At 44.4% G+C, this 27,495-nt stretch overlaps 1 protein-coding gene across 1 annotated transcript in view; it reads right to left on the reverse strand.

Moving 5' to 3' along the window:
* LOC146207428 (uncharacterized) overlaps positions 1–27,066 on the reverse strand; it is a 42,986-nt gene extending 15,920 nt beyond the window's left edge. Inside the window, exons 1-4 of the mRNA XM_084587350.1 lie at positions 26,601–27,066; positions 23,967–24,640; positions 14,520–15,101; positions 5,593–5,781 (exon numbers count right to left, since the gene is read on the reverse strand). Coding sequence (XP_084443476.1) covers positions 5,593–5,781; positions 14,520–15,101; positions 23,967–24,640; positions 26,601–26,886 — 1,731 coding nt within the window. The 5' untranslated portion in view covers positions 26,887–27,066. The remainder of the gene's footprint in view (positions 1–5,592; positions 5,782–14,519; positions 15,102–23,966; positions 24,641–26,600) is intronic.
* Between the last annotated feature and the right edge of the window lie 429 nt (positions 27,067–27,495).

Raw genomic sequence — 27,495 nt, forward strand, 5'->3', positions numbered from 1 at the left:
AGCAGTCTCCCGTGCTGGGGATCATGCCAGGCCTACTTCAGGCTCGTACGCTCGATCGTTCGATGCACAACTTTTGTTGGCCTGAGCGACATAGCTGGGGCAGAGCATCACTTGAGGTGATTAACCAACAACCTTTTTTATCTCTTTTTCCCAAAACCTTGCCATGAATGCCGCTCAGCGTTAAAAAAAAAAAAATGCGGCGTCACGCCTCCACAATCTCCTCGAGGCTCTGGCAGCTCGGGCATGCCCAAGCAGGCGCTGCTAGCTAGCACCAGCAGTGTGTGCTGACGCCCTGCTATCACGTGCACCCCGAAAGCCAATGAGATTGCGAACGCCACCTTTTCTTTTTTTTTTTTGCTATTTTTTATGCGACCAACAGGCGAATGGAAACAACAGGTGGCAATTTGAAGACGAAAGGCAGCTCTTTCGAATGAAACCAAGATGGCTCGGGTGCCGTGCACGAAGTAGGATCTACGCCTCACAGAAAATGGCTGTTTCAGGGGCCGTTTCAAGCCCAAATTTGGACGAAATCAATTATATAAATTGGCATTGTGACTAAAATACTGACCATAGAGATGAAAAATTTGGCAGATAGGTAGATGAAGACCTACTAATTTCGAAAATTGCATTTTCTAAATAGTGATTTTTTAGATTCTTTTAGTCCGAAAGACCCGTGTCCCACCTTAACCGCACAAGCGCTATTTTGCCGATGCTGGTGGAATGTAGTTCTCCAATGCTAAAACATTTTGGAAATAAATTTTCTAGCAGTGATGATGCAGTATACAGACCTTTTGAGAAATACATAAAGAGTGCCTTTGCAAGGGAAGTTTCAAGACATTTTCTGGCTACGTATTCTGCCATGTAATAAATAATCCTCAAATCACTTTCTGACCACTAAAGGCAAGTGTTGTGTGCTTGTTGGTCCCGCATTAACGAGAGAAGTTTCAGCTTTATTTAATTTACCTTGAGCAATTGAAGCTCATCAAAAGGCTTCGGGGTAATAGTTTGGCTCTTGCCACACGCACTGAGGAGTGCATCTATTGTTTCTGAAGTGGGGCTGGCACCGACAATTAACACTCCAAGCAAGGCAATATAATGATAGGCAGTTCACAGTGGTGAGGAACTGCTCCGGGGAAGGATGCGAATTGCATCCACTGGACTGCCGCATGATTCCAAACAAGTGCTCCATAGGGTCTGTGCCTAATTAAACGTGAAGTCATTAGGCACATAAATTAAATCTCAGTGTCGCAGTGGGTGTGCAATATACGGAAGGAGTGCATATGGGAGCGTAAATTGCACCATGCAGACAGATGAACTGCTGGAAATAAAATGACATCTGCGATCTGCATTTCGAAGTGAAATCGTATTAAAAGACTATGTGCATATCCTTAACAGCCAGGTAGTGAGCATACAACGTGGCAAGCCCGCTCATTCGCCGGATGCAGTACCAATTGCTTCATATTCAGGAACTCCAGATAATGATAACTTCGAAGTAGCCAGTACTATGGGTTGCAGAGTGCCACAGAAATGAAATCAAAACACATGGCCCGAGAAGTCAACAAGGAAAGGCACGAGTCAACCTCGCTAAAAGCAGCGCATGGGAAAAGGTCATAAATGCGTGGATGTGCTAATGCAAAATTTCGCATGCAATCAGTGTGACACTGCTAGCGACTGCGTTCTTTATTATCCCTGTGAGTCGCAAATCTTTTCACCTCCAAGCTCAGAGCAAACAGCTCTTTGGTGCTCGCGAATCGAATGACTGGCTCGCTGTGTTATAAGAGACCCTTTCAGCCTATGTGTTCAGGGCAAGTCTTAGTTTCTCTCTTTTCCTGGCACCATCTAAGCGCCATTTCTATGTGTGGCATTGGAGAGACTTTGAGTGTGGCAGTGACTGAGAACTGTGTGTGTATTTGTCATGCCCTGTGCCGCCTTGCCATCGTAATCGTGTGGCTACAACAAAACAGCGACAGGGACCCAATGGGTCACGATCCCCTCGGATAATACAGCCTTTACTGAATGGCATGCCTTGTCCTCTAAATTGGAGAACGTCCTCGATAGCCCATTTACTCCAAGGCAGAGCGTATTCCCCACATAAGCAGGCTGGTTGAGGGTCTGCCTGTGGCAAGCGAAAGGAGCCACAGCGCAGCCGTGCGGAGGCCTGAGACTTCGGCGCTCCCTGCTTCATGTGCTGTTCTGGCGCGGACCTTCCCTCAATCCACTACCCCGTAATTTAGTTCACTATAGCAGTACATTAAAGTGGCCGCCGGCTAGCCACAGCTATTTTAGCTTGGCTCAAACTGGCCTTGATCGGCGGTTAGCCGATGATGCCAATGGTGCTAGTACAGCCCCTGATGGTGATGCTGGCGATTACGATGCGGCTGCAGATTCCTTGGTGCCGGTTTCACAAAAAAACTTTCTTCGCAGGCAGAAGCCACTTATCGGGAGATATAGGGCAATGTTCATACAATCAGAAAGTTCCATCTAAAATCAGAAGTTTCCCGGGCAAATCGGAATGGTTGGCAGGTACGCATGACAGCTGTGAGAGCAGAGTAAGCTAAACAGGAGCACTGCAATAGCCAAAAACATAGTGGACAATAGAATTCATGTGTGCCGCTTAAACTTGCAGTTAACATTCCCTACAGAACAGCAGTTGCACATTTGTTTTTTACACGCTCTTTGTGTTCCTAATGAACAAATATGACGTAGCTTCAAAGCATCCATGCACAGTAAAAACTGGAGTTAGCGAAACCCGATTTGACGAACATATCCCAATTCCCCCTCAGGTGCATATAAGGTCAAATTCTTTGATTAACTCGGAATGTCGACACCAATTCACCTGTTTCGATTTAACGGACTTTTCTTTTTCAAAAAATGAACGTGAAAAAGTTTCAACTTTTGTTCTTGTTTTACATAGAACGCTGAAAAGTTTATTGATTTTGAGCCAATGATAACATTGCGGAGTGCCTTCATCCGTTTTTACAAAACCATGCCGCGCAAAACAAGAAATTGAATTGACCAGATGACAGGTGAAGTGGTGGACGCGCTCTATCTGCTGTAGCAGTTGGTTGGAACACACGAAGGGATGAAAGACATGCTGGACGCACTTCAAACTTTAAAAAAGCAATCTGTGCTGCCGTTGCTTACAAAGCGTACGCAAACAAAGATGACCGACTTCTTTACTGGGAAATAAATTGGTAGTCACCCAAGGCTCTTCTTGTTGAGGTAGCAATTTTTGTTGTTTCTTTTCATACACGCTAGTTTCCATGAACCTCAATTTCATTTGCAGCACAGTTATTGCTTTGCCAATGCAATGCCGCGGTAACTTTCTGGATGCCACTACACCATAAGCGAATGTATCGAATTAAGTGACTGAGACATGCACACTCAATATAACAAGGTTCCCAACTGAAGGAAATAACTCGTGGCGTCCCTCAACTTCGTTAAATCGAGTCTTGCATGGTCAACAAAATGCGGCCATGCAAACATCTCCACACCAATTGGTACCTGATTACTGCTTGAAAGCTGCAAATTCAGCTACAGCTTTTCATTTTTAGTTTAATGCAAAGGGGATGCAGGTTCAACGATGTGTCTTCTTCCAATACAGTTAAATCTCATTACAAGAGACACTGTTACGAGAGACACTCGGTTACAAGAGACATCTGAAAATGGTTTGGTTGGTTTCCTTGTCTGCCATGTTAACAACATTGCATACATGAGACATGGTTACAAGAGACACTCGGTTACTAAGGACAACTTTTTCAGGTCCCTGGAGTAAAATCTTCACTATTTAGAAGACACACAACCCAGGTGTGCTCATGCAATGCAGCTGAAGCGTACCAACTCGTGCATGATGCACTTCAGATTCCCTTAGCTAAATTCTGTTCCATATCAGCATCATTTTTGTTGCAATATGTCAAGAACTAAGATGGAGTGCTTCCCCATGATTGGAAAGTCAAAACGACCCCGTTGTTTCAGCCAGTGGCATCGCATTACCGTCGCCTACGAAGCAGATCAAAATGCATGAATGACATCCAGCATTTTTAACTCCTCGTTGTTAAAATTTGATCACAAGATGAAAGCTCAGAGTCCTGATGTCTTTCTCTTTGTGGACAATGCTTCTAGCAGCACCAAAGTCCTCGTGCTCAAAGCTATCAAAGCTATTTTCCCCTCCGAACTCCACACACTACCTTCAACTAATACATAAAGGCATTATGCAACTCTGTTTGCAGTACAACACAAGGTTGGTAGAAGGCCTTTTGCTCAACAGGTAGCAAGACTATACAATAGTATAATTGATGCGAAGTTTGCTGTTCCAAGTCATTTCAGGTGTCTGAAATGGCCTGAGAAGTGAAGCTGCGAAAAACTGTTTCAGATAAGCAGGCTTTAAATGTGGTGACATGATGTAAGATGGCCCATATACGGATACTGTAGAAAGCTTCCTTGAAAATGAAGCTTGGGCAAGCATTCAAGAGACTGCTGAGGTACCTGAATCTTTTGAGGAATTTGTATTGTGTGCTCCCGAAGAGCTTACAGACTCTGCAATTCTCGCGCAAGTAAATGGCACGTGCCACAGAGGATGACAATGAGAAAATTTCAGAGGAAAAGTGTCAGCATTTGAGGGTGACGTGCATGCAAGAGTGCCTCAGAGCTATTAGAGCAACAGGAAGGCTTGAAAAGTGAAGTGCTTTACCTCCAGAATTTGGGAAGGAATATACTCTGCACTCACAAAAATACATACAAGTTTGAATAACTTCTTTAAGGTTTCCTGAACAACTTCCTGTTAATGCGTGTGAATGCATTTATATGCTGATGTGCAGTAAACTGATCAACACAGTGCTTTTAGAATTTTTGGTCACAAGAGACCTTGCTTACAAAAGACAACTTTTTCGGGTCCCTTGAGTGTCTCTTGTAACGAGGTTTTATTGTATCTAGACCAGAGGCCTTCAACCACTGCTGCTCCAAGGAAACCAAAAAAGCTTTCTAAGTACCAAGGAATGCCCCAAAGAAGGGATGCCACACTGAACGGCTCTAGCATTACTTCAACCACCCATGGTTCCTTTAATACTCACCGACACTGAGCAACAAGAGTATTTTTACATTTCCCCACTACTGCGTACAGCTACACCACAGTGGACAGTGGAGGGCCCTAGAATAATTTCAACTACCCAGAGTCCTTTTAACATTCACTGACACCGAGCAGCACACAGGTTTTTTACATTCCACATCTACCACAACATGGTCACTACAGTGGGAGTAACAAAGGAAGACTAAGTATCTGTGAACACATACAGAAGGAGCAAGGGAAAGCAGCAGAAAAGACGAAACATGACAGTTGCTGATCAGCGCCTGATGTCGTTCGTGCACCATTGCCTTGTGCTAGTGCTGTTCCCATTAAATTCCACAGCTAACCTGCGGCATAACCCCCGAGAAGAGACAAAGTATGCAGCATGTTCTGTGCTTGGTAGCATTTGCCTTCACCCCGACCTTAGTGTATGTGTTGACAAAAGATCCAAGTCGGCCCTCCTACTTAACTTAGCCATCCCTGACATCCTATTAACCATGCCACAAAGCATTGTTAAGAAAACAACTTACCATTTCCTGAAACTTGATCATGGAGGTGGTCTCAATGTCAGAATGGCGGCCAAGGACGCCACACTTGACCACCAGATTGGGGTGGTGCTCGGCAAAGTAGTCGACAAGGTCAGGCAGACCATGGGCTGCTCCATGCACAATGCCCATGACGTAGCGGGCTACACCGGGCGGATCTTCAAAGAAGGTCTCCTGCAATGCAAGCAGACAAGGACAAGTTACACGCAGACTTGGGTTCCAATACAAGAAGTTAGAGCGAATGCTCATATACAGCAAATGCACTTGAAAGATTCTAATCCTCTACCACAGCACAGAGTGCATTGGTCGCATAAATATCTAAGAAATTGTATTACTGAACGGCATGGAAACTATGCCTCGATTTTCTTCCATCCTTGAAGCGCTTTGCAGCAATATGGATATGCATGACCTCGCCTAAATTTCAGCTTTAACAGCATCACCCATCCCCATTCAGACAAGCTCATTTCTAAGCGCCTCCTTTCTAGGTACACATGTGCATCTACTTAATATTTTGTGAGCCACCGAAGAAAAATGATGGCAACATTGCTAAATTCACAAGGTTATTCGTAATGTGATATTATGCAAACTACAGTGTGGTGCCAGCGCAGTGTTAATCAAAATCAGAAAAGAATAGTACTTGACTGAAGCCACGATTCTACTGCATGAAAATGTTTGAATCAGAACCTGGCTTTAATGTACCATCAGACAGAAAAAAAGAAAATTATGCACGGCAACGCAAGCAAAATAAAATACTCCATTTCATGACAACAGGGTAGTAAGGAACTCTTCTCGTTTGTAATGTCAAGAGGACAATGATATTAAACCCATCTTTATGGCACCATTTGAATGGCACTAAATCACAAGAATCAATGTCAGCACTCTGCCAGTCTGGCACAGGCATAATCTCAACTCTAGCTACTCTGCTTCCTCAAGCAAGCACACGCCCTTGCTGTTCTCAAAACAGTTTCCACGTCTCAATCCAAAAAAGTTTGCCAAAAGTAACCAAATTAATGAGGGAAAAACATATCTGTCATTTAAACATGTGAAGATAAGCACGTAAGTGCAAATTTGGCTGCCCTAACAATGAAAACCTGTAATCTCGCCTTAAGACCACTTTCAATTCTGCGACTCCTTATGCTCTTGCCCTTTTTTCGTAGTGGACCACAGCATGTGCACTGCTACCACCTGCTGTCTGTTTTGCAGCTGTTAGCTGGACAGACTCATTATTGTCATGCTCAGCAGATGCCAACAGGAGCGGAAGAGGGCAGAAAGGGCAGGCCAGCTAAGCTCAAGGCCATCAATGAATAATGAGCACAAGAGAAACAATCCACGAAAATTGTTGCAGCAGGCCGTTGTATGTTCCCACTACCTCCCATGCTGCATAAATATTGCAAACACAATTCGCACCATTTTTGAGCGCGCCTAGAGTCTGGCAGTCTAACTTCAAATAGCCCATTGCCAGTAATTTTTATTTTTATTTATTTTTTTATTTAGACATACTGCAGGCCAGCACTTTGACCCAAGCAGGAGGAGCCCCCCATTGCATAAAAATACAGATATAACAAGCAAACACACTAGAACGCTGTACAACAGAACAATAAAAACAGGCATCCCGTTCACTCTACAATTGTTCAAAATTACCAACGGGGAGGGAATTCCAGTCTGCAACCGTTCGCGGGAAAAAAACTGAACTTATGAGCGTTTGTTGGGGCAAAAATTGGGGCTAATGAATGCTGACGAGTGTGTCTAGTTTTTCTAGTGTTAAGTGCTTTTACACAGTCAGGCAACTGGATATTAATTTTACCTGAGAAGTGTTTGTGAAGCGACAAAAGACGGCTGATTTTCCTTCATATGTCTAACGTTTGGATACGATTTTTTTGCATTAACTGAGTTGGTGAATCATCCCTTTTATATTTACCGAAAATATATCGAATCACCTTTCTTTGTTCTTGCTCTAATTGACTGTAATAGTAGAAAGGAAACCACACGTCAGCAACCACATTCCAACCTTACACACTGCCCAAGAAACAGATCTTAACAGACTGGCCAAATAAAATAAAAGCATACTCAAACATAACTGTGAGAGAGAGTAGAAATTATTCAATAGTCCACAAGATCCATCAATACATGCAACAGCTACATGCACAAGTATGGTGCTGTTTCATAAAAAAAATAAGCTGCTAATGATTTCATTCCAGTTCTACAACCAGAAGAGAGATATGCTACATATATATATATATATATTGTTGTGGTTGTGGGACGCTGTGCCTGCCTAGAGATAGACACAGAAGAACGGAGGACACCAGGCAAACACCACTTGCCCCGGCGCTCTTCTTTTGTTCTCTAACCCTCGCGCTGGCGCCGCGCGCTCGTCTCACGCTCGTCCCGCACCTCTTCTTTTTCTGGCGCAGCGCTCCTCGGCGCGCGCCGTAACAATATATGTATATACATTGGTATAGGATGAATACATGAACTTGAAGAGCATGACTGATCAAAACTTGGTGACCTTGTCATACTCCATTACTAAATAATAAAAAAAGATTACAACTTTAAGCTGAAAAAGTAAACAATTTGTGCTTTGACAAAAATGAAAAAAGAAAGCAAATACTTACACGGGCATGTAAAATAAATATGGGTATTAATTTACAAGGAGAAAAATATAATGGACTAATAAAAACTGCCACAAGCAAACAAAGAAGTTCTTACAATTTTTTGGTCTAAGAATGCTAAGAATGCCTGTCAAAGGGATTAACTAGTGCTTGGTTATAAAGGTGTGCACTGAACATGTAAAAAAATTCTGAGAGCACTGGAGAATCTACATTGCAGGAATGCGAAAGCCTAAGAGTTGCTGGTGCACATGGTGCGTCATGTTTGTTCTCATTATCATTATCAACTAAATGCACCATCATTATCATTGCTCATGTCATCATTGTCATTATCACTAACTGCAGCGTCATTATCACCACTACTATCATCCTCACGGTAGACAAGGACGACGTGCGTTTCACGATTCCGGGCATGGCACAGTTGGTTAAAGCGCTCGGCTGGGAATTCAAGGGATGGAGGTTCGATTCCCGGTGGAGACCGGATTTTTATTTTTTTGATGACATCATCAGGATGAGTGACATCTAATTTCCCTCCTAATATATTAGCAAGTGATACATAAGTGCACATAATCCACGCACAGATCCCATGTACAACTCTAGCGCACAAGATTTCATTCCATGAGCCTACAAAGACTTTCACCTTAATATGCGCCCAATGCCACAACTAGTTTCATAACATTCAGGGCAGACTCTGTATATAAAAAGTGGGACTTGGGTTTCTGCAGACAAGAAACTTTACAAATAGTACTAATCACTGCTATTGGCTACTTTTTAAAATTCAACAAAGAGTACCAGCTGCGACAAAACCCGGGAAGATAAAGCCATTCAGCAGTATAACACAGCAAGGCTTTGTGTCTTTGCTACCATATTAGTTTTCAGACCTTTCACTTCATTTCAAAAGCAAACTGCTCCCTATACTTGCTTTAGTCATTACAAATGCGGCTGCGTAAGCTGTCTAAACAATACTACTTTGGGGCAACAAAAGTAAAAAAGATGTTCATTTATGCCACTATGCTCGGAGACAGCTCAGTCCGCTGGCCAGAAATGGGTGGTGGATCAGGCTCTGTGTGAAGCACAAGCCCGTAGACTCCTGGAATAGTAGGGGACCACTATGGAAGATTTATTTTTCTTTTATCTAACAAAGTTGATTCCATCCATCCATCCGTCTGTGGCTATTCAGCCAGGGCATATCTAACCTCGGTTACGGTTTTGGTTTCAGTTCAGACTTTACACTGAATGAATAGTTTTGGACCAACCAATTACACATAAATGTGCCCCTTTACGTCCCTGAAGGCCTATGTGAATGTAAATTTGCAAATGACCGCGAATAATCAACAGTCTTCAGGACGTACATTGTTGAAACAAGCGCACTGCAAAAGCTTACAGGAAGCAGCGAACTGACGAGTTTCGGATCTGTACCTTTTGCAGAGTATAGTTCTGAATTGTCACGCCCAGCATTATCTTGAATCAATTCTTGTAGCAAAAGAAACAATCAATACATTCAATAGAGAAAAAATTCACACTGACAGTTTCAGAAAAAAAAAAAAAAAGACCAATCTCATACACTTAAAGACAAACTGTTTTTTTTTTCATACATGTGCTTAATAAGTTCAATTAAGGCTGGGCTGAATTCCCAATGTGTTTTTGAAAGTCAACACATATTCCTTCTGCTGAGCACATTTTTGTGCCCGAGAACCTCCTTCTCTCCCAATGACAAAGTCTTGACTACTTCTGTGGCTGCCTCAATTCACCATCGTTGCTGTGTACAGGGACCTCTGGTAGATATCAACAGAAAAAAAAACAAGTGAGACAATTCAAAAGCCTTACTCAAAACAGCCACGACCAGTAGGGCAAGATAAGATAATGCGACCCGATAGGTTGTCAGTTTTACACCTGGCATGGATCCAGGTGTCAAACAAATGAGAGAAAAACAGGCAACAGCGTATATTCAGCACAGTCTTGATGAGTGCAGCTCAGTATGGCAAAGACGAAATTTTTAGCTAGTTTTCTCGAGGTTTTTTCATCAAAGTAGCAGAAGAAAGGGTCCTTACCACAGAAAAAAAAAAAGAAAAAAAAAAAAAAAAAGAAGGAAAGATGGAAGTGTTGGAGGCTGCTGTGCTTGCAATATATGTAGACATGTTTGTTTATTGTAGAGTACCAAATGTAGCTGAAGAAACATGTTCTTTAAAGCTACAAAAAAAATTACAGGATAGTTGTGACATCATTTGGGTAATCTATGTAAATATTTATAACAAAGATCAACTTATAAAGCTACAAACTAGTAAATGGCAGCTTATTCAGTCAGGAAGGATTACAAAACTGATAGCAAAGGGGAGAAAAAAAGATACAGAGAGACCCTTAGACTCGTGTAATATTCACTGAGGTCCCTTGAGGCTAAAAAAAAAAAAAAAGAAAAAAAAAATGCACACGCTATAGGCTTGAAAAAATTTTGTTCACTATCAAATTGCATTTTCCATGTGGTTGCGATCATTCTTCTCGACAAAGCTGACCATCGTGGACAATAATGTGAGCAAGTTCCTGAATGAAAGGCTGCTCTGTCCCTTTCATTGCAGCAATCAACATCAATGCACTCAAAATAAAGTAAGTGCCGAGTTCATAAGTGATCAACACACAAAAACATAACTTATCCAATGTGGTCTCACTACACTGAGAGCTTTACGACAAGAGTAAAAAAAAAAGAGGAAGATGAACAATAAAAAAAAAGTTAACTGAAGCGCTCGAAAAGCCTGCAGCTGTCACTTTTCGACCAATGCGACAGTCGCTTTTCAACCAAAACGGTCGCACAACCTCCGTGAGTCGCAAGTGTAAATGGGCCTTAACCGTAATAGTGGTCGGAAGTTGATTGATAGTGAAGCGGCAACGCAGGATGCAACACACCAAACACGACTGTAAAAGCAATATATGGCAAGAATAGCTAATGATACACATAACCATCATATATTAGGATCTAAACCATAAATTTAAGAAAGGCTTAAGCATTATATGTTATGTGAAATGTAACTGAGCTACTTTACTGTTACTATTCTCGTAAGAAGAGATATTTTACCTTAAGCAAGGAACATTTCGAACTCATAGTAGAGTAAATGCTGCTGGGATACTACAGCGAGAAACGGGCAGTGCAAGCTACGTTTCTAAAAAGTACATTATATACTGCTTTAACCCCCCCCCAAACTTCAAAAAACACAATGAACAAAAACCACATAGGCAAGGCAAGGTTTAATTCAGCCTAGAAAATATTAGCCAGCAAACGCTATTGCAGCCATTGATGGCATCTGGCTACAGCTACAGCTGCCCCCTGAAAGTGTGTAATGCTAATGGCAAGAAAATGAAATCACACCAGCTTTGCCTCCCCACCACCTTTATAAATGTACATGCGATGGACTGAGGAGATTTCTTAGTTGGTTTATGGGGTTTAATGTCCCAAAGCGACTTAGGCTATGAGATAAGCCGTAGTGGAGGGCTCGGGAAATTTCTGCCACCTGGGATTCTTTAAAACCATGAACTGACATCGCACGGCATACGGGCACCTTGCTTTTCGACTCCAGTTAAAAGCGGCTGCCGCGGCCGAGATTCGATCCTGCATTCTTGGGCACAAAAGTCGAGCGCCTTAACCACTGCACAACTGCGACGGGGACCGAAGAGATTTCTCAAAAATTAAAAATCAAAAAATGAAGAAATTTTAGGGCTCTATAAGAGACTGAACGACCATTATGTTGCTTGCAGTTGTTTGCAATAAAGTGGAGACTGTTTCTTAAGAAAGATTAAAAATAAAAATAAAATAAAATAAATAGGTGATTGCTTTTTAACCTCACATACGACCTGTATTCAGTTCTACTAAGATAGCAAAGATTTCTTTAGCAGATTTCATGAAATACATGCACTTTGTCACATGCCATCAGACACAAGTCAAGCTTGCTTTGTGGGCTCACAAGGTACCGATATATCTGAAGTCAGAACCTTGCAGATTGTTCCCGAGTGCCATAGGACAGTAAACGAGATTACAGAGGAGATGAACGTAATACACTGCAGATGTGGCAATAGGGATACCTGTCAATGCATTACACTGCAATACTCCTATTTTGTTACCCCATGAAAGAAATGTGCATTAAGTGCCCTACATTCACCTAAGTGACCAAAAATGAAAAGTTATTTTCAGCTGATGACAGGACAATGGTAGACCCATTTATAGCAGGCCAGCTGATTGTTTACACAAACGACAGCTGTAGACATTGCTATTAGTATGGAGGTGGTGTAGAACAACAGTGTGAGATTAAAAATGAGAGATGTGTAAAAAATGCCAGTAACATCACAAAGTGCTGGACAGTTGTGTTAACACGCTGTTTGTCACGCCTTTATTGCATCGTGTTTAAAAGAACTAGAGAAAACACTTTGCACTTCCTCTCTCGTCATTAGCGATACATTAATTCTAGGCAGCATTTTACACAGCTGCCTTCCTGCCACTATGAAAATGTCAGAGAGCCCGCTGGAGAAAGCTGAATATGCAGGGGCCATTCAAGATCGACTATCACGCCGCCTCACACCAAGGCTGAATGGTGCTGGCCTTTTTTAATCGGACAGCACCACATTCCGCAATGCAACACTGCTAATCAACATCCAAGATTTCCCTTCTCAATGGTCATAGTGCATGCTTCACCAAATGAAAGTGTAGTGATATTTCGGAGAAACAAGTAGATCACCTCAAATCGAACTAATCAACCGCGATTTCTAAAACAGCTATTCTCCCTGCGCAGCAGTGGCTTCTGCACATTCTTATTTTCACCGCATAACACATCTAGAAATGGCTCAGCTGAGAGCCTGCAGTGAGTTCTGACATTCGTTACGTCTTACTGTGATCCAAATCAAACAGATGCACTTTGAAGCACACGTGAGGCTAACTTATTGCCATGGGCAGATGTAGGCATGAAATGCACAGCCGTGAATGGTACGGTGCACTCAACAGAGAGCCACATCATATCTAAAATCATTGGTTTGGTTTGGTTTATGGGGTTTAACATTCTAAAGCGACTCAGGCTATCAGAGATGTCATAGTGGAGGGCTCCGGAAATTTTGACCACCTGGGGTTCTTTTAACGTGCACTGATATCGCACAGCACACGGGCGCCTTGCTTTTCAACTCCATCAAAGAGTGGCCGCTGCAGACGGGATTCGATCCCACACCCTTGGGAACAGCAGTAGAGCACCTGAAATACTGCATCACCACGGCGGGGCCTGAAATTAATTCAACCAGTGGGAGCTCCCTTCCCTATTATTTAAAGGTGGCGGCCGCAGCAGCCCTGAAAGTGCAGGGATTTCCAAAATTTCACTGCAAGTCTGCACAAGCTGGCAGTCGAATGCAGTTACAAGATACTCTCCACAGAACTAATGCAGCTTCTTCATCTCAGGATAAAAGCATGCGAGACCCACTGTGTTACAAAAGCACGATTTTGTTTTTAAAAGTTGATTTAAAAGCCCTTACTTTTGTGTTCTGCTTGTTTATTGAACGGGCTCTGAGCTCAGAGCAGGTCGCAGCTGATAGTATCAAGACTGCCAAAAGTGATGAATGTTTGGTCATGCATGCCTTAATGCAACGCACACGTTCAAACACCTGTTTACCAGACTGTTGCAAATTGGTTCAAGAAGCTTGTGCCACCACTCTGCCAGCATCGGGCGCACACAGCACTCTGGCAAGATATAGCAGTGCCCAGGGAGCGTCTTGCTTATTTGTTTGAACAGGAAAAAATGTCATGCCAAAGTATTACATTCCCAACGTGGCCCCAAATGCATCCTCTAAATTTGGAAACACGAGTTTGCCATGTGTGTTAAGCAGGCAAATTTGTTAACATTGATAGTGTGCTGCCCCAGCTAAAGCTTTTGCCTGCTTTAAGCTCACAGAGCCGTATACAGAAAAAGACCAACACTGTTGACCACTCTTTCGCTATAGGCAATGATTGCGCTATCAATGAACTGGAATGGCCCCTGAAGGAAAAGAATACGAAACCACAGTGTAGGCGTGCAGCCACTCAAAGGGCATCTCTCACTTGAAAGTTGATATATGTAGCAAAAGTGGTACAATGTCACACTTGTGAGGGCCCACCTCAAGGCTGTCACCGGCCAGCCTAGGATTTAGGCTACCTGACCGCAAGAAATACTCACTAGACTTTCACTCCCCTCTGCTCCCTATGTCATAAGAAAGGATCCACCGTTCTTTAAAGGTACAAACAAGATCTCGTCTGGTAGCGCCTGCCAAACAGAGCCAAAAACCGGTGACAAGCAGCTCATTGCTCACCTTCAGAAAGTCCTCGGCCAGGCATGCCATGTCAGCTTGATCCAGATGGGCAATCTCATCCCAGTAGAGGTGCAGCACTTCTCCACCGCCATTGGGGTGCACTTCTCGGCGCACAAAGCGTCCAAGGCGCATGTGTCCAAACTCCAGAGAGGCTGGCATTCGAGGCACCAGAGCCCAAGCCCCGACTACCATGGCCGGCGGAGATGAAGACAACGACGGAGAAGAGGACGAGTGGCCACTGGTGAAGCGCTCTTTCTTGCACTGGACGCCCACGTTGCGTTGCGACGAGCACTTGCGCTTGCACCGGCTGCATGTGTTTCCACTCCCGCTATTTCCGTTCTTGACCGGGGACAGTGTGAAGAAAGAAGACGATGACGAGGAGGATGAGACAGTCGGTGACAAGGTTGTTTGTAGGTGGTGATTATGCTGGTGATGGTGGTGGTGTGAATTTTGGTGCGATGATGGCACCACTGTGGCGGCAACAAGGGGCGCTATTCCACCTGGTGGAGGAGCCGGTGGAGGTGGTGGTTTTGTCTTGTGAGGGAGTTGGTCCTTCTTGCTGCCACTGCCATGGGAGGATGACTGAAAGCAAGAGAAAAACAGGAGGGAAGCAACAAGAGTACAATTAGCGCCATGAGGGTCGAAACTGCAATTGCGTGCAATAAGTCAGATCTATCACCGACTAGAAAAAGACCAAGCGTTTGTTCGAATTATGCAGAGTTTGAGTCTGATAAGACCCAAGTACTGCACAAATTGCACAAAAGGGAGTCCAAAACTATGTATGGTGTTAAGAAACAATGAACATGAAAACCAAACAGCAGCTGGTATTTATCATTCACCTTGGCACAATCAAGGCTTCACCAAGGGTGGGACAGGTTTTAGAGTAGCTCTAGAAGCAGAAAAATATGTGCTATTCAGAGGGTGCAGAGCAGGCAACATGCATTATGGAGCAGATGTTGAGAAGAAATATCATTTTGGAGAAGTAGCAACCAAATATGTACACTTCATGTGGGCTGTATTGTATCGCAAAATCACTGAAGTTATATTCTCATGCCACATAATTAACTTCAATAGTTGGTGCATTTGTCATCAATTATTTTGAACGGTTTCAGTGCAAAGTCTGAAAGTCTGATCATTGCAAATTCGAAGAATGTGCTGTCAGTCACGAGTCTCTACTGGACGAAGAGGTTGGAAGGTTGAAAGGAAGGGGGGGACATTCTTTTTTGTAAATGCCCCTTTTCCACTAGCCAGCATTGGCGAGGTCCTGGTCACAGTGTGCCACAAGCAAATTTCTGCTCTCACGCACCGAAATGTGTGCTCCTCGTCGATGCTCGGTGTAGAGGCAACAGTGTGCCAAAGGCACGCCACAGTGTTGACAAAATGCAGTAAGGCATCTCGAAAAATAAAGTACAGTGCAACCACCTTTACACACTCCTCGTAAACCCTTTGACTGCTGGCTCCAAGGTGCTTATTTCGGCGAAAAAAACTGCATACCCCCTGCATATCAATTTCGCTGCAGTGCAAGTCACAGGATGGGCCTACACACTGCTGCAAACCGAAGGCACAAAAATGATAAACTGCATACCCCCTGCATATCAATTTCGCTGCAGTGCAAGTCACGGGATGGGCCTACACACTGCTGCAAACCGAAGGCACAAAAATGATACTACACTGAGAGATGCACCACATAAGTTGTGCTGCATGAGACGTAATTGAGAGGGCTAGCTCCTAGGCTTTTTCTGCATTTGTCTTCTTTTTTTTTTTGTCCTGCAACTGAGCATAAGCTCGAATTAGTTTTCATGAAGCGATTGCAGGAGTGCCCAAGTGCTGCAGCTTTTCCCATGCTCAGGGGTGGAAGCAGGCTCGAACATTTTGGAGCAGCTTTGGAGCAACGAAATGAGTGTTTTGGAGCATTTGAATAATGTTTTCAAGCACGTTTCTAATGAGCTTTCCAGCTTCGCACTAACTCTGACAAGACAAACAGCCAAAGCATGTAAAGATGTATGATATAACACAGGCTGACCTTAGCAACAACTTCAGACTAGCAACAAACAGAACACTTGCTGGTGCACTTCATAACTGAACACCTAGTCTTACCTAAAGCGTTTGCCTATTTTTACTTGATAGATTTAAATGTCGAGTCTACCACTTCGATGCGCTCAAGCAGCGCCACTAATTTGGAGTTCAGATTAATGGGCACGACATTTCCGCTCTCTATCTTGTGCATATCCATTTTGATTCTATGCCTGTGCTGACAAATTACTGAGCACTGGTCAGTAGTGTCTTCAGGAAAGATAGATGGCACTGAAGGGCAGCACTTTCATCCTTCCTCTTTTTTTACTTCACTGCCTCCTTGCCAACAGTTCATCATTCTTTGATTGAGCAATGCTGGGGCTTGTCTTTGAAGTCTTTGCGATAGGTCCTGTATAACTTTCCAACACTCTTGAGAAGCTTCCTAGTGATTGACACCTTCGGCGTACCAACCTATAACGCTTCAAGTACGATTTTTCTGCCATAGGCCTGGCAAGCATGTCGTTGACAAAGAGGCTTGATGGTGAAGTACCTGCTTGTTTTCATAGCAGAACCATTAGAATAACTCAAGCAGTTTTTGCAGTCGTACAAGTTTCCTAACGTCTCACAGTATTTTACGCTATCTCTTTCGTTTGCTGCTCTTGCTTCTCTCCCCACCGGTAATGCTATGTCCCATGCACAGTGCACTTTTTCTCGCAATCAATTCTCTCAGATTACCTATGGCTTATACTTATTTAATTGCCAACAAATACTTATTATGCTCCATGCTTCCTTTCCTTACAAAATTTTATTTGTATTAGGCCCAGTGCAAGATGCATTATCTCTTTGCTCCCAGTGCTATGGCATTGTTCCCGTGTTCTGCTAAATTTGATGGCAGAACATCGAAGCACCTAGTTTGGAGCAGGGAAAGCAGTTGGGAGCAGAATGGAGCAGCACTTCTATTCCTGCATGCTGCTGCCCTCGCAAAACCCGCCTCCGTGCCCGCCACATCTTGTGTCATAGTGATCGGATGTGACTACCGTATACAGCACATGGCTTTCTATGGTCATTAACACATTATTTTTTATGGAAGTCTAAGCCTTAACTACACATGCGCATTGTTTACTTCAATACGGTGCATAAAATCTCGTATCAAAATCACACAAGGCAACAAGTCTAAAACATAAGTGCACACGCAGTAAGCTATATGATATACCGTCACCAAAGCTTCAAACAAGGCTAGGCAGTGTGGTTGTGTGATAAACAGCTAACACTTCACATTAAACCTGCACTTCCCCTAAGTGCCGTGCAAAGAGTCTGCCCACATGAAACTGAGTGAACTTCCTTGCAGTGTAGCAACACGGTAATCAGAGAAGAGTGCAATGCCACAACTCATAACATATTGTACTGAATTTTCTGGTGAATAGGCAACTAGGCCATCACGCACCAAACAAAGGGTTGAATGTACTGTACGCAAGAGTTTGTTTAGAAGGTTAATTTCCTTAAAAAAAAAAAAAGAAAAAAAAAATGAAAATTCAGCAAGGGCATTTTCTCCCTTTAGAATGCTTGGATGAGGTGGGATGTGTTCATTGTAGCGAAATATGCAACACCTTTTTCTTATTTCCTCGACCTTCGTGCATGATACAAGACATGACTGATTTTGAGCTCATCTCCAATGCTTCACATGTAGGTTTCTCTTGCTTCAGGAATAAAAAGTTGTGCGTAAGGTGTGTGTATGACGCAGAGACAGCATAGAATCACTTTCCTGCTCCCTTTATAAAAAGAAAAAAATCTGAAGTGAAAAATCTGTAAAATTAGAAATGCAAATGCATTCATAATGATAGAAGTGGTTCTGCGTACACCTATGCATGCAAAAGGTGGAGAAAGACGTTAGTGCACTTATCTGACATAACCTAATGCAATGACTACTGAATGGCCTTTAACATTTACGAGCACATATGAGCTAGCGTTTCCAAAATAAAAAGAAATACGCTGGCATCAGAGCTTTAAGCATTCAAGCACAGAAGAAACCGCATGTTTGCCGGCTATCCTTTAACAGCATAAAATTCAGCGCAATATTCTAAAATGGGCCAAAACGTTTGCTTGTTCGTTCAGACGCTTAAACATCACTGTAGTGTTGATTGTTCGTTCTCTTCTTCGCTGTCCCAGTCGTTTGTTGCGCCACAATAATATTTAAAATTCTAAAATGAGAAGAGACTAAGCATTCAGATTCCCCTCTTTGCCTATATCAGTGTGCATGGTCTGAGAAATGTCAGAATAGGCGAAGATATTTGCCATTATGTTTTGATTTTCTGCAACACTGCCTTTTACTCACAGCTTCCACGGAATATGACTTGGAAGGCTAGTAGAGAGAGCTGGCACATATCAAAGTCAATCCTGACCACAGCAGCCGCTTTTCGGTGGAGGCAAAAAGCAAGGTGCCCGTGTGCAGTGCAATGTCAGCGCACAATAAGGAACTCCAGGTGGTCGAAATTTCTGAAGCCCTCCACTACGACATCACTCATAGCCCGAGTCGTAGCTCATAGCTGCCTGCTCCGTCAGCTGCTGCTAGCGCACACAAACTTTCATGTTCTCTGAACATGAAAATCGGACTAGGAAAATGGATTCTTAGCAAAAACACAATGTCATTACAGATTACTAGAAGTATACTGCTACATATCTTATCTCATTCTGGCATAGCTGCAGCAAGCAATTAGGATCGTGAAACCAGATTCACAATTTCACATCAAGATATTTGTCACCTTTTAGTTGCAGACTGAGCTGCTTCAGAGTGAATCCACCCAAGCGCAGCCATACGGCTACAAAAAAAAGCTATACAGATTTCTCAGAAACTTCGTAATTATAGAAAAATTCATCCTGGTGCGGGGATCGAACCCAGGACCACCGCCTTTCCAGGGCAGTCAGTCTACCGAGGTAACCAAGACGGTCAGCTGAACAGATGGCAGGGCGAGAGCGAATTGATCAAATAACTCGAATTCGGAGCAGTGTTGATCGAATATTAAGGGGAATTCCCCAAGGTGGAGTAGATTTGTAATAAGGGAGTAATTACTCATTGACGTCCACCCAAACACAGCCATATGGCTACAAATGGAAACTATACAGCTTTCTCAGAAACTTCGTAGTTAAATAAAAATTCGTCCTGGTCTGGGGATGAAAGGAAAGCTGTATAGCTTTCCTTTGTAGCCGTATGGCTGCGCTTGAGTGGATGTCAATGAGTAATTACTCCCTTATTACAGATCTATTCCACCTAGGGGGATTTCCCTAAATGTTTGATCAGAGTGAAAATTTCTGTTCAAAATGTTTCCAGACGAGATGTGATGTTGATAGACTGCACCACTGATAGTTCAGAAGCATGCATCCTTCAAATGTATTGCTGCTAGGAAAGGCATAAAACCATAAAACACTTCAGTTGTAGCAGCAGCTCTGGAAAAGTTTACGACAGGTTAAGATTCTCGCACGATAATGTTGGACAAGAAATCTGAAAGCATTATTGAATCTACACAATGACTGATGCCAGCAAAATTATTACTAACAGTTTAGACAACATGCACACTGTACCTCTTTTTGTACTCTTTGTAATGTTTACATCTTTGCAGCTAGATGAATTAGGACAGCTTCAAATTTTTCTTACCTTCAATTTTCATGCTAAAGGTATCTTGTATCAGCTCTGCGAAATTTCCAAGAGCTCTTCAAGCTCTACTGTGACTGCTGGCATCTTTGCAATAACATACCGATGAAAGTGCATACGAAAATCTTTGCTTTCTTTTGTGTTACTTGTGTAGCACTCTTAATGAATGCGCAAAGAAATCATTTCACACACCTGTGCTCTTGCAAAAATGAATAAAATTATAGCTGTCACTATTGCACACACATTGACGGATCTGGAATGCTGGAAAGTGACAGATCATAAAGCGCAGCAGTGATGGAAGTAGAGTTGTTTGCGTATACTCCACAGAAGCATCGACAATGCTTTCAGCATCAATGCATCCATGCTCACAGCACAAATGCAGGCTACTAGCAGTAGAACGGCTGGTTGGCTGTAGTGTTGGGGTTTTGGAGCATAAGCAGCTGAAGGCTACTAAGTTTCTTTTCCTATTAAACGATAGTGCAACTGCAGGCAGCTACATGAATAAATATTGACCTGGCAAATATGCACTTATTGGCTCAAAATGGACACAATACAAACAATATGGGAGGGAGCACACCTTTAGTCCTTTTTCAAGCTACTCTGCTGTTCACAAATGATCTCCCTGATACTCCACTAAGGTCCACGTAGAAGTGAAACATACAGTCCTTGAATTCAAACCCAGCATTTTCTTTCCCCCCGTCCATACTTACAGCTGCTACTTGCAATGCTAATAAAAGCCCACACTGGCAGAATTGATATAAACAACTGTTTAGCTATGACAAGACTGTTCCCCTCCCCCTTCCAAAATAGAGGCTGAAACAATTACAATGCCTCAATGCAATTATTCAGTGTAACATTCCCACAAGCCTCTAACAATGTAGACTTTAGCACAAGAATCTCTCCGACATCCTGCTGAACCCCATAGGCATGCAGTACCTAATATGTGGTTGCTTCAAAAAGCATTTGGTTGTTAGTGCCCATGCCAATGTGCATGCATGTACTGTGTTTCGGCACACTTATCTAGTTCCTGACCTTCTGAGACCCTTAATGAGCTGCACTGTGATGCATTAGTAATATTGCATACAATCCATTACCACAATAGGTGGTATGCACTGGCGCTCACGTGGCGCCCGCTACACCGCCAGCCGCCATACTTGTGGTGCACACAGCAGACGAACTATTCCGCTAGCATGCTTTCCTCGCGCTGCGCATTCGGATTGCTTTTTTAAACTCGCGAACACAGAAGATTTGGCTGGTCGTTGCCGCGCGTGACAGCAGCAAGAAACTATGTAGAAAATAAATGCCATTTCAGATGAATAACTGTGCTGCTTAGTTCTGCTCGAGCCAAGCTAGGTCTAGAAACAGGTCCAACAACGCCGTGGGCTGACTCGAAACAGAGATAATGGTCAGGGGCAGCAGCGCTTCCGTGAACTCGGAGAGTCGGAATTGGGAAGAGTTACAAGCTGGGTTTCGCAAGGGCAGAGGAACTAGAGACCAAATTGCCAACCTTCGCTGGATCATGGAAAAAGCAAGAGAGTTCCAGAAACCCATCTACTTCTGCTTTATTGATTATGCGAAAGCGTTTGACTGCGTAGATCACAGCAGATTGTGGCAAGCTCTCCAAGAGATGGGAGTTCCAATTCACCTCATCTGTCTCCTCAGGAACCTGTATGAAGGGCAAGAGGCCACAGTCAGAACTGGGCATGGTCTTACTGATTGGTTTCCGATTGAGAAAGGAGTGAGGCAAGGCTGCATACTGTCGCCCTGCCTATTTAACCTATATGCAAAGTGCATCATGAGGAAGGCCGGTCTGGACGAGTCTTCAGCTGGAGTGAAGATTGCTGGAAAACGTATCAACAACCTTAGATATGCGGATGATACCACTTTAATGGCAGAAAGTGAAGTGGAACTCAAGAGACTTCTGATGCGCGTACAAGAAGAGAGTGAGAAGTTTGGGCTTAAACTGAACATTAAAAAGACAAAGATCATGGCGTCTCTCCCTATCAAGTCCTGGTGCATCAATGGACAAGAAGTGGAAGCTGTGACAGATTTTCTCTTCTTGGGCTCCAAGATTACCTCGGAAGGAGACTGCAGCCATGAAATTAGGAGACGCCTGCTTCTGGGAAAGAGAGCAATGGTTAGCCTTGACCGCCTAGTAAAGAGCAGAGACACTAGTCTGCCAACAAAGATTCGTATAACTCGTGCTATGGTCTTTCCGGTTGTGATGTATGGATGCGAGAGTTGGACTGTGAAAAAGGCTGACCGCCAAAGAATTGACGCGTTTGAATTGTGGTGCTGGCGAAGACTCTTGAGAGTTCCTTGGACTGCCAGAAGATCAAATCAGTCGATATTGTCGACCATAAACCCTGACTGCTCATTGGAGGGTCAAATTCTAAAGCTAAAGCTCAGCTACTTTGGTCACCTGATGAGAAGAGAGGAGTCGCTGGAGAAAGATTTGATGTTGGAAAAGGTTGAGGGTCGCCGGAGAAGGGGTAGGCAGCGAACGCGATGGTTAGATGGCATCCTCGAGGCACTGCAGATGAAGTTATGTGATGTTAGGAAGATAGTGAGAGACCGGAAAGCGTGGCGTGACATGGTCCATAGGGTGACGAAGAGTTGCACAAGACTGAACGACTGAACTGAACTGAACAGCCACCACACTAGAGAATTTTCTTGTTTCTTAAACAAAGGTTGCTGTCCACTGTCGCAATTAATGATAGCTCCTTAAGGCACAAAACTGGTTCCTTTTTGGGCTGTGTGCCATGCGTGTTAACAGAAGTCGACACGCGCATGTGCAGCCGATACACGGTAATCCACGCTTCATCTCTGTTGTGTCCGTCTTTCGTGTTGGCATCTTTAAACACAGTGCGTGTACAGTGCAGTGATTGAGTAAAACTGGCGGGCTACTGAGCTAGGCAGCGAGCTTGCATTATCACCCTGGGGCAAGCATAGATTCCCAGCATGTGTTTTCGTACAGCTTTTGGAAAAACCTTATTGGTGCCAATCCTGCGCTTATCCAGGATACATTTCGCCCAAAACGTTCGCAGGTAACCCTCAGGGTAAAGTCTGAAGCGCTATGTTTAGGTCGCATATGCAGAAGAGATCGAAATCAAGGGTAGCAGATACATCATCTAGAGTAATGCAAGAGTCCCGTAGACCCACTGCAGAACCACATACGGCTTTCCGGATTCACGGAACGGCTATTTTCACCGTTGTCCGAGCTTCCTTTCCGGAATAGAGGGAAACCTAATCTCATGAACAACATTCGTCGCTGAGGCCTTTTCGTGTACCTCGGCTCAAGCAGCACTAACCAGCATATGTGCACACCTTAAGTGGCATTTGTTAAGATGTATTTTCCCGCAGTCATCGAGTGCGACAATTACAGGCCTGATTTTTAATGCATGCAGATTCTAAGCGACAACTTTATAGTGGCATTCGAGCCACCGTAACACGACGAAAGCACGCTTTCGGAGCAGTACTAGCAGGAGTTAGTCTGCTACGTGCAATGTAAAAATGGCTGGCAGCGGCGTAGTTGGCCGCCATGCGGGCGCAGTGCATACCACCTACAGCACAATGCTGCAGATGAGAACAGAGTATACAAAGCAAGCCACACAGCTTTCTAATGCAAAGCTAATTATATGCAGCACTATATTGAGGCAATACGCATATTAACATATGAAAATGAAGGGGTATATATTTTTCTTTTTTGAGCTCAAACACACCATGTTGGTGAAAAGACATAATCAGCCACAACCCAAGTTCAATCGCAATAGACTGGTATTGCTCACCTTACTGCCAGAATCACTTATTATCTTTAGCTTCTTATCTTGGGGCTCCAAGTGTTTGCTCCCCTCTTTGGGACTGCTGCCGCTTGATGATTTCGAACCGTGGAGACCCTCACCACTCTTCTGGCTTTTGTGCTTCTTGCTACTTCGCTCCTTGCGACTGCCAGAGGCGTCTGTCTTTGTCCTCTTTTTCTCAGATTTGGAAGTCGTGCCTCCGCTTGATGAGCGAGGCTTGCCGGAGCTGGACTTTGAAGATGCAGACTTCTTCTTCTCTCCGTCTTTTTTGACCTTAGACCCAGGAGACTGAGATACCTCTGGTGGAAGTGCAAGAATACTGCTTGCAGTGATGGAGGAAGCAGTCAATGGCCCAGCAGTGGCTGGAGTTGACAAAAGCACTGTGGATGGCACCACGGGTGCCGTGGTGGATGACAAAGACCCAGAGGCAGGCCCTGACGACCGTGGTGCTGCCGACGACACACAGTTTTGTGACGGTGATGCTGCCTCTTTACTCGTCAGCAACGCAGGCTGTGAAGCTGTGGTACCATTCAGTCGTACCTCACAGTTTTTAACTGACTGCAGCGTCTTTGATGAAGTGGTCATTATGGCCACTGCTTCGACAGCTTGAGGCACAGAGGGGAGATCATCGGCAGACGGCATAGTGTGTGTTGTTTCTTTTCCTGCGACAAAAAGAAAGACTGATAAGGGCAAGGAATAAGGCCGCCACTTCTAGTAATCACTGAGAGGCATGTCTCATACTAGCACAAACATTTTACTGCCCTGTTAGCAGATGCCTGGCAAGGGCTAGCCTGGTGTTCTTCAGGTCACACATCTGTAAAACAAAGGCTTTGCTCGATACTTTAACTTTGCGGATAAAGCTGCAACCTTGCATCAAATTAAGCCATGTATGTTCCAGACAGAGCTTTTCAATATACTGAAACCCGTGTACCAAAAAATGAGCATAATTGAATGGAGCTTTTTCCAAGCATTCTACCTAAGAAAAGTAAACTTTTCAATAATGTGGTGGTTTTCAGAGAAAATTTTTGTGCAAAAGTGCTGCCCCACACCTATTAGAAAGTGAAAGCACTAGCTCTGTCCACCCACCTTCCCCTTTTTTACATAGCAGATGCACTGCAATCAAACTTTATTTTCTCCAGAACAAATTCTTCCAATGTGCTCACACCTGTACATGAACTGGAAGGAAAAAGAACATGAATTATAGTCATTAGTTTCTCTCAAAATGATTGTATGTGACGGCAAACACGCGAATTCTGGCATTTGGAAACCTAGTTCAGATACGAAAGTTGCTGCTAGAACTACTGAACTGTAATATGATGTGTAGAGAAAGAAAGAGCATCAGGAATATTCCTTATGAGAGATAACATTACTAGCATCAGTAAAAAATTACTGCGGGACACCTTTGCTGCAGTCTCATCACTATGCTTCTCATTTGCAAGCCGAGTAGAAGGTCATCCAGGGGTTCATTGATTCTCACGGTGCAACCATAGAAAGACCTATGAGCATATGACAAGGGGAGCGGTCTCAATTTTCAGCACGCTGCGCACGACCCCGAAGGTCATCCAGGAGTCAGAGTGGCGCCCTACTGGATACTTCGGCCGTCAGGTCTACGCTGAGGCACCGTCCTTTTGCAATCAAGGAGGACACGACAACAATCCGGCCACGTGGTGACGGCGGCACGCTTCAGGAAACGCCAGACGCGCACGGCTTGCCCGCCCGCCCAGCCCGGGAAGGAGGGGAGGCGAAGCGCGTACGGGGAAAATGTTTCCGAAATAGCAACGCGGAATTTGAAAGGACGCGACGCTTCGGCAGGAGTTTGCGGACCGCGATCGCAACTGGCTCGCATGCGTACCTGAAACCTGGAGGGAACAGTTCGAGACAAAAAGCGATCGCTGAGAAAACTGGCACCGCGAGCTTCCGAAAGTGCAGTACGTACGGTGCGAAACCGACCTCGTTTTGATGTCCGCGACTCTCGAGACGACGCTCGCAACGGATCGATCGCCTCATCTACAAGGCTGTCATCTGGCCCCGATCCGACCGCCTGGCCGGATAGCCTTTTCTTTCCCTTCGCGGGCTAGCTCACAAGTGTACAGAGCAGCAGGCTTGTGGGGCGGAACGCGTAAACGCACTCAACGCCTGCAAACAGGCAACAGTAAAAAAAAGCTTCGAACGTAAGACGATCCGCCAAGCATATCGCTGGACGTATGCGGCAGGACCTGAGACCGCGACACGGGCGCAGTAAGGTTGAGCCAAGCAGACCATGACAAAACGCGCTCGCGTGAGAACTTCCTACGCCCAAGCAAAGAAAAGAAAAAAAAAATAAGAAAAAGGCGATAACAACTGCAACGTGACTTTCATCAACACAACAAGCCGCCGTCGCCAGAGCGAGTAATCCCGTTTGACTGCGAACAATTTGGTGGCGTCAAGCGACGCGACAGAGGTTTTTGTCCCGATCACAGAATCGACGCGGAAGGCCAAAGCAGCAGTCGCACACAAACTACCAAGGTTGGAGCGGGCTGTTTCACGCGTGTAGGGCTAAGCTCGGCCTGGAGACGGGACGTCGACAACCGCAATGCAATTGTACGATCGCCCAGCTCTGACCAGCCCCGAGATGGAGAGTACCTTGTGCGCTTTCCATGTCACACCGAGAGGCGTGCTGCGCTACTGTGTCAGCTTCATCGTCGTTCTCGGACGGCGACGAGTCCGTGGCGAGGTAGGCGCCGTACGCCTTGCTCGGCGGCAGTCCGGGCAGGTTCCGGCAGCTGTGCTGTTCGCGCTTTTTCAAATGGCTGCCGCCGCTCGGCTCAGCGTCGTCAATCCTTTCCAACGATGGCTCAAAAGTCGGGCTTTCGCGGCTGGCACAACGTTTCATGCGATCTTCGATGACGTTGTTGTAGCTTGAAGCCATTTTGCGTGGCCCCTGCCTCTACTACAAAACGCACTGAGCAGGACAGAATACGAACGGGTTTCGTCGTGACTCGTACCATTGGACAATGCGCACGACTGAAAGTCACGTGACGTGGCTAGACGAACATAGGACCAATCGCGCACGACGTACTAATGCAAAATGGTTTCTTCTTCTCGAGCGCAGTAAAAATGTCGGGCAACGCTGGTTTCTGTTTTGTGTGGTTTGTGTGCGCATGCGTCAAATAACATGGTTCACAACAGAGGGCGCACGTTTTTTTTTTTTTTTTTTTTTTTTTTTTGTATGTTTTCTGTACAGAGTTTTCGCATTTCGGTTGAGCCTCAAAATGCGAATTCGAGGTGGGCTAAAGTGGGATACGACGCCGTTCCCAATCTCTGTTCGCAAACTAGTAAACAGAGGTTGGAGCAGTTGGAGCACACGGTGCGAAAAGCGGCTGTACAGAGCACCAGCCAGTAAACATAGCTTGACATCAGGACTGCACCGAAAATAACATCAGACAACCAATTGCTATCCTTTCAACGGGTGTACACGCTAAGACACATATACTCATAAAAACAAGTAAACAGATAACGGCGAAGGATCTCACTCTTG

The sequence above is a fragment of the Amblyomma maculatum genome, chromosome 1, assembly GCF_055883805.1.
Source record: "Amblyomma maculatum isolate TAMU_Amacu chromosome 1, ASM5588380v1, whole genome shotgun sequence".
Classification (NCBI taxonomy): Eukaryota; Metazoa; Arthropoda; class Arachnida; order Ixodida; family Ixodidae; genus Amblyomma; species Amblyomma maculatum.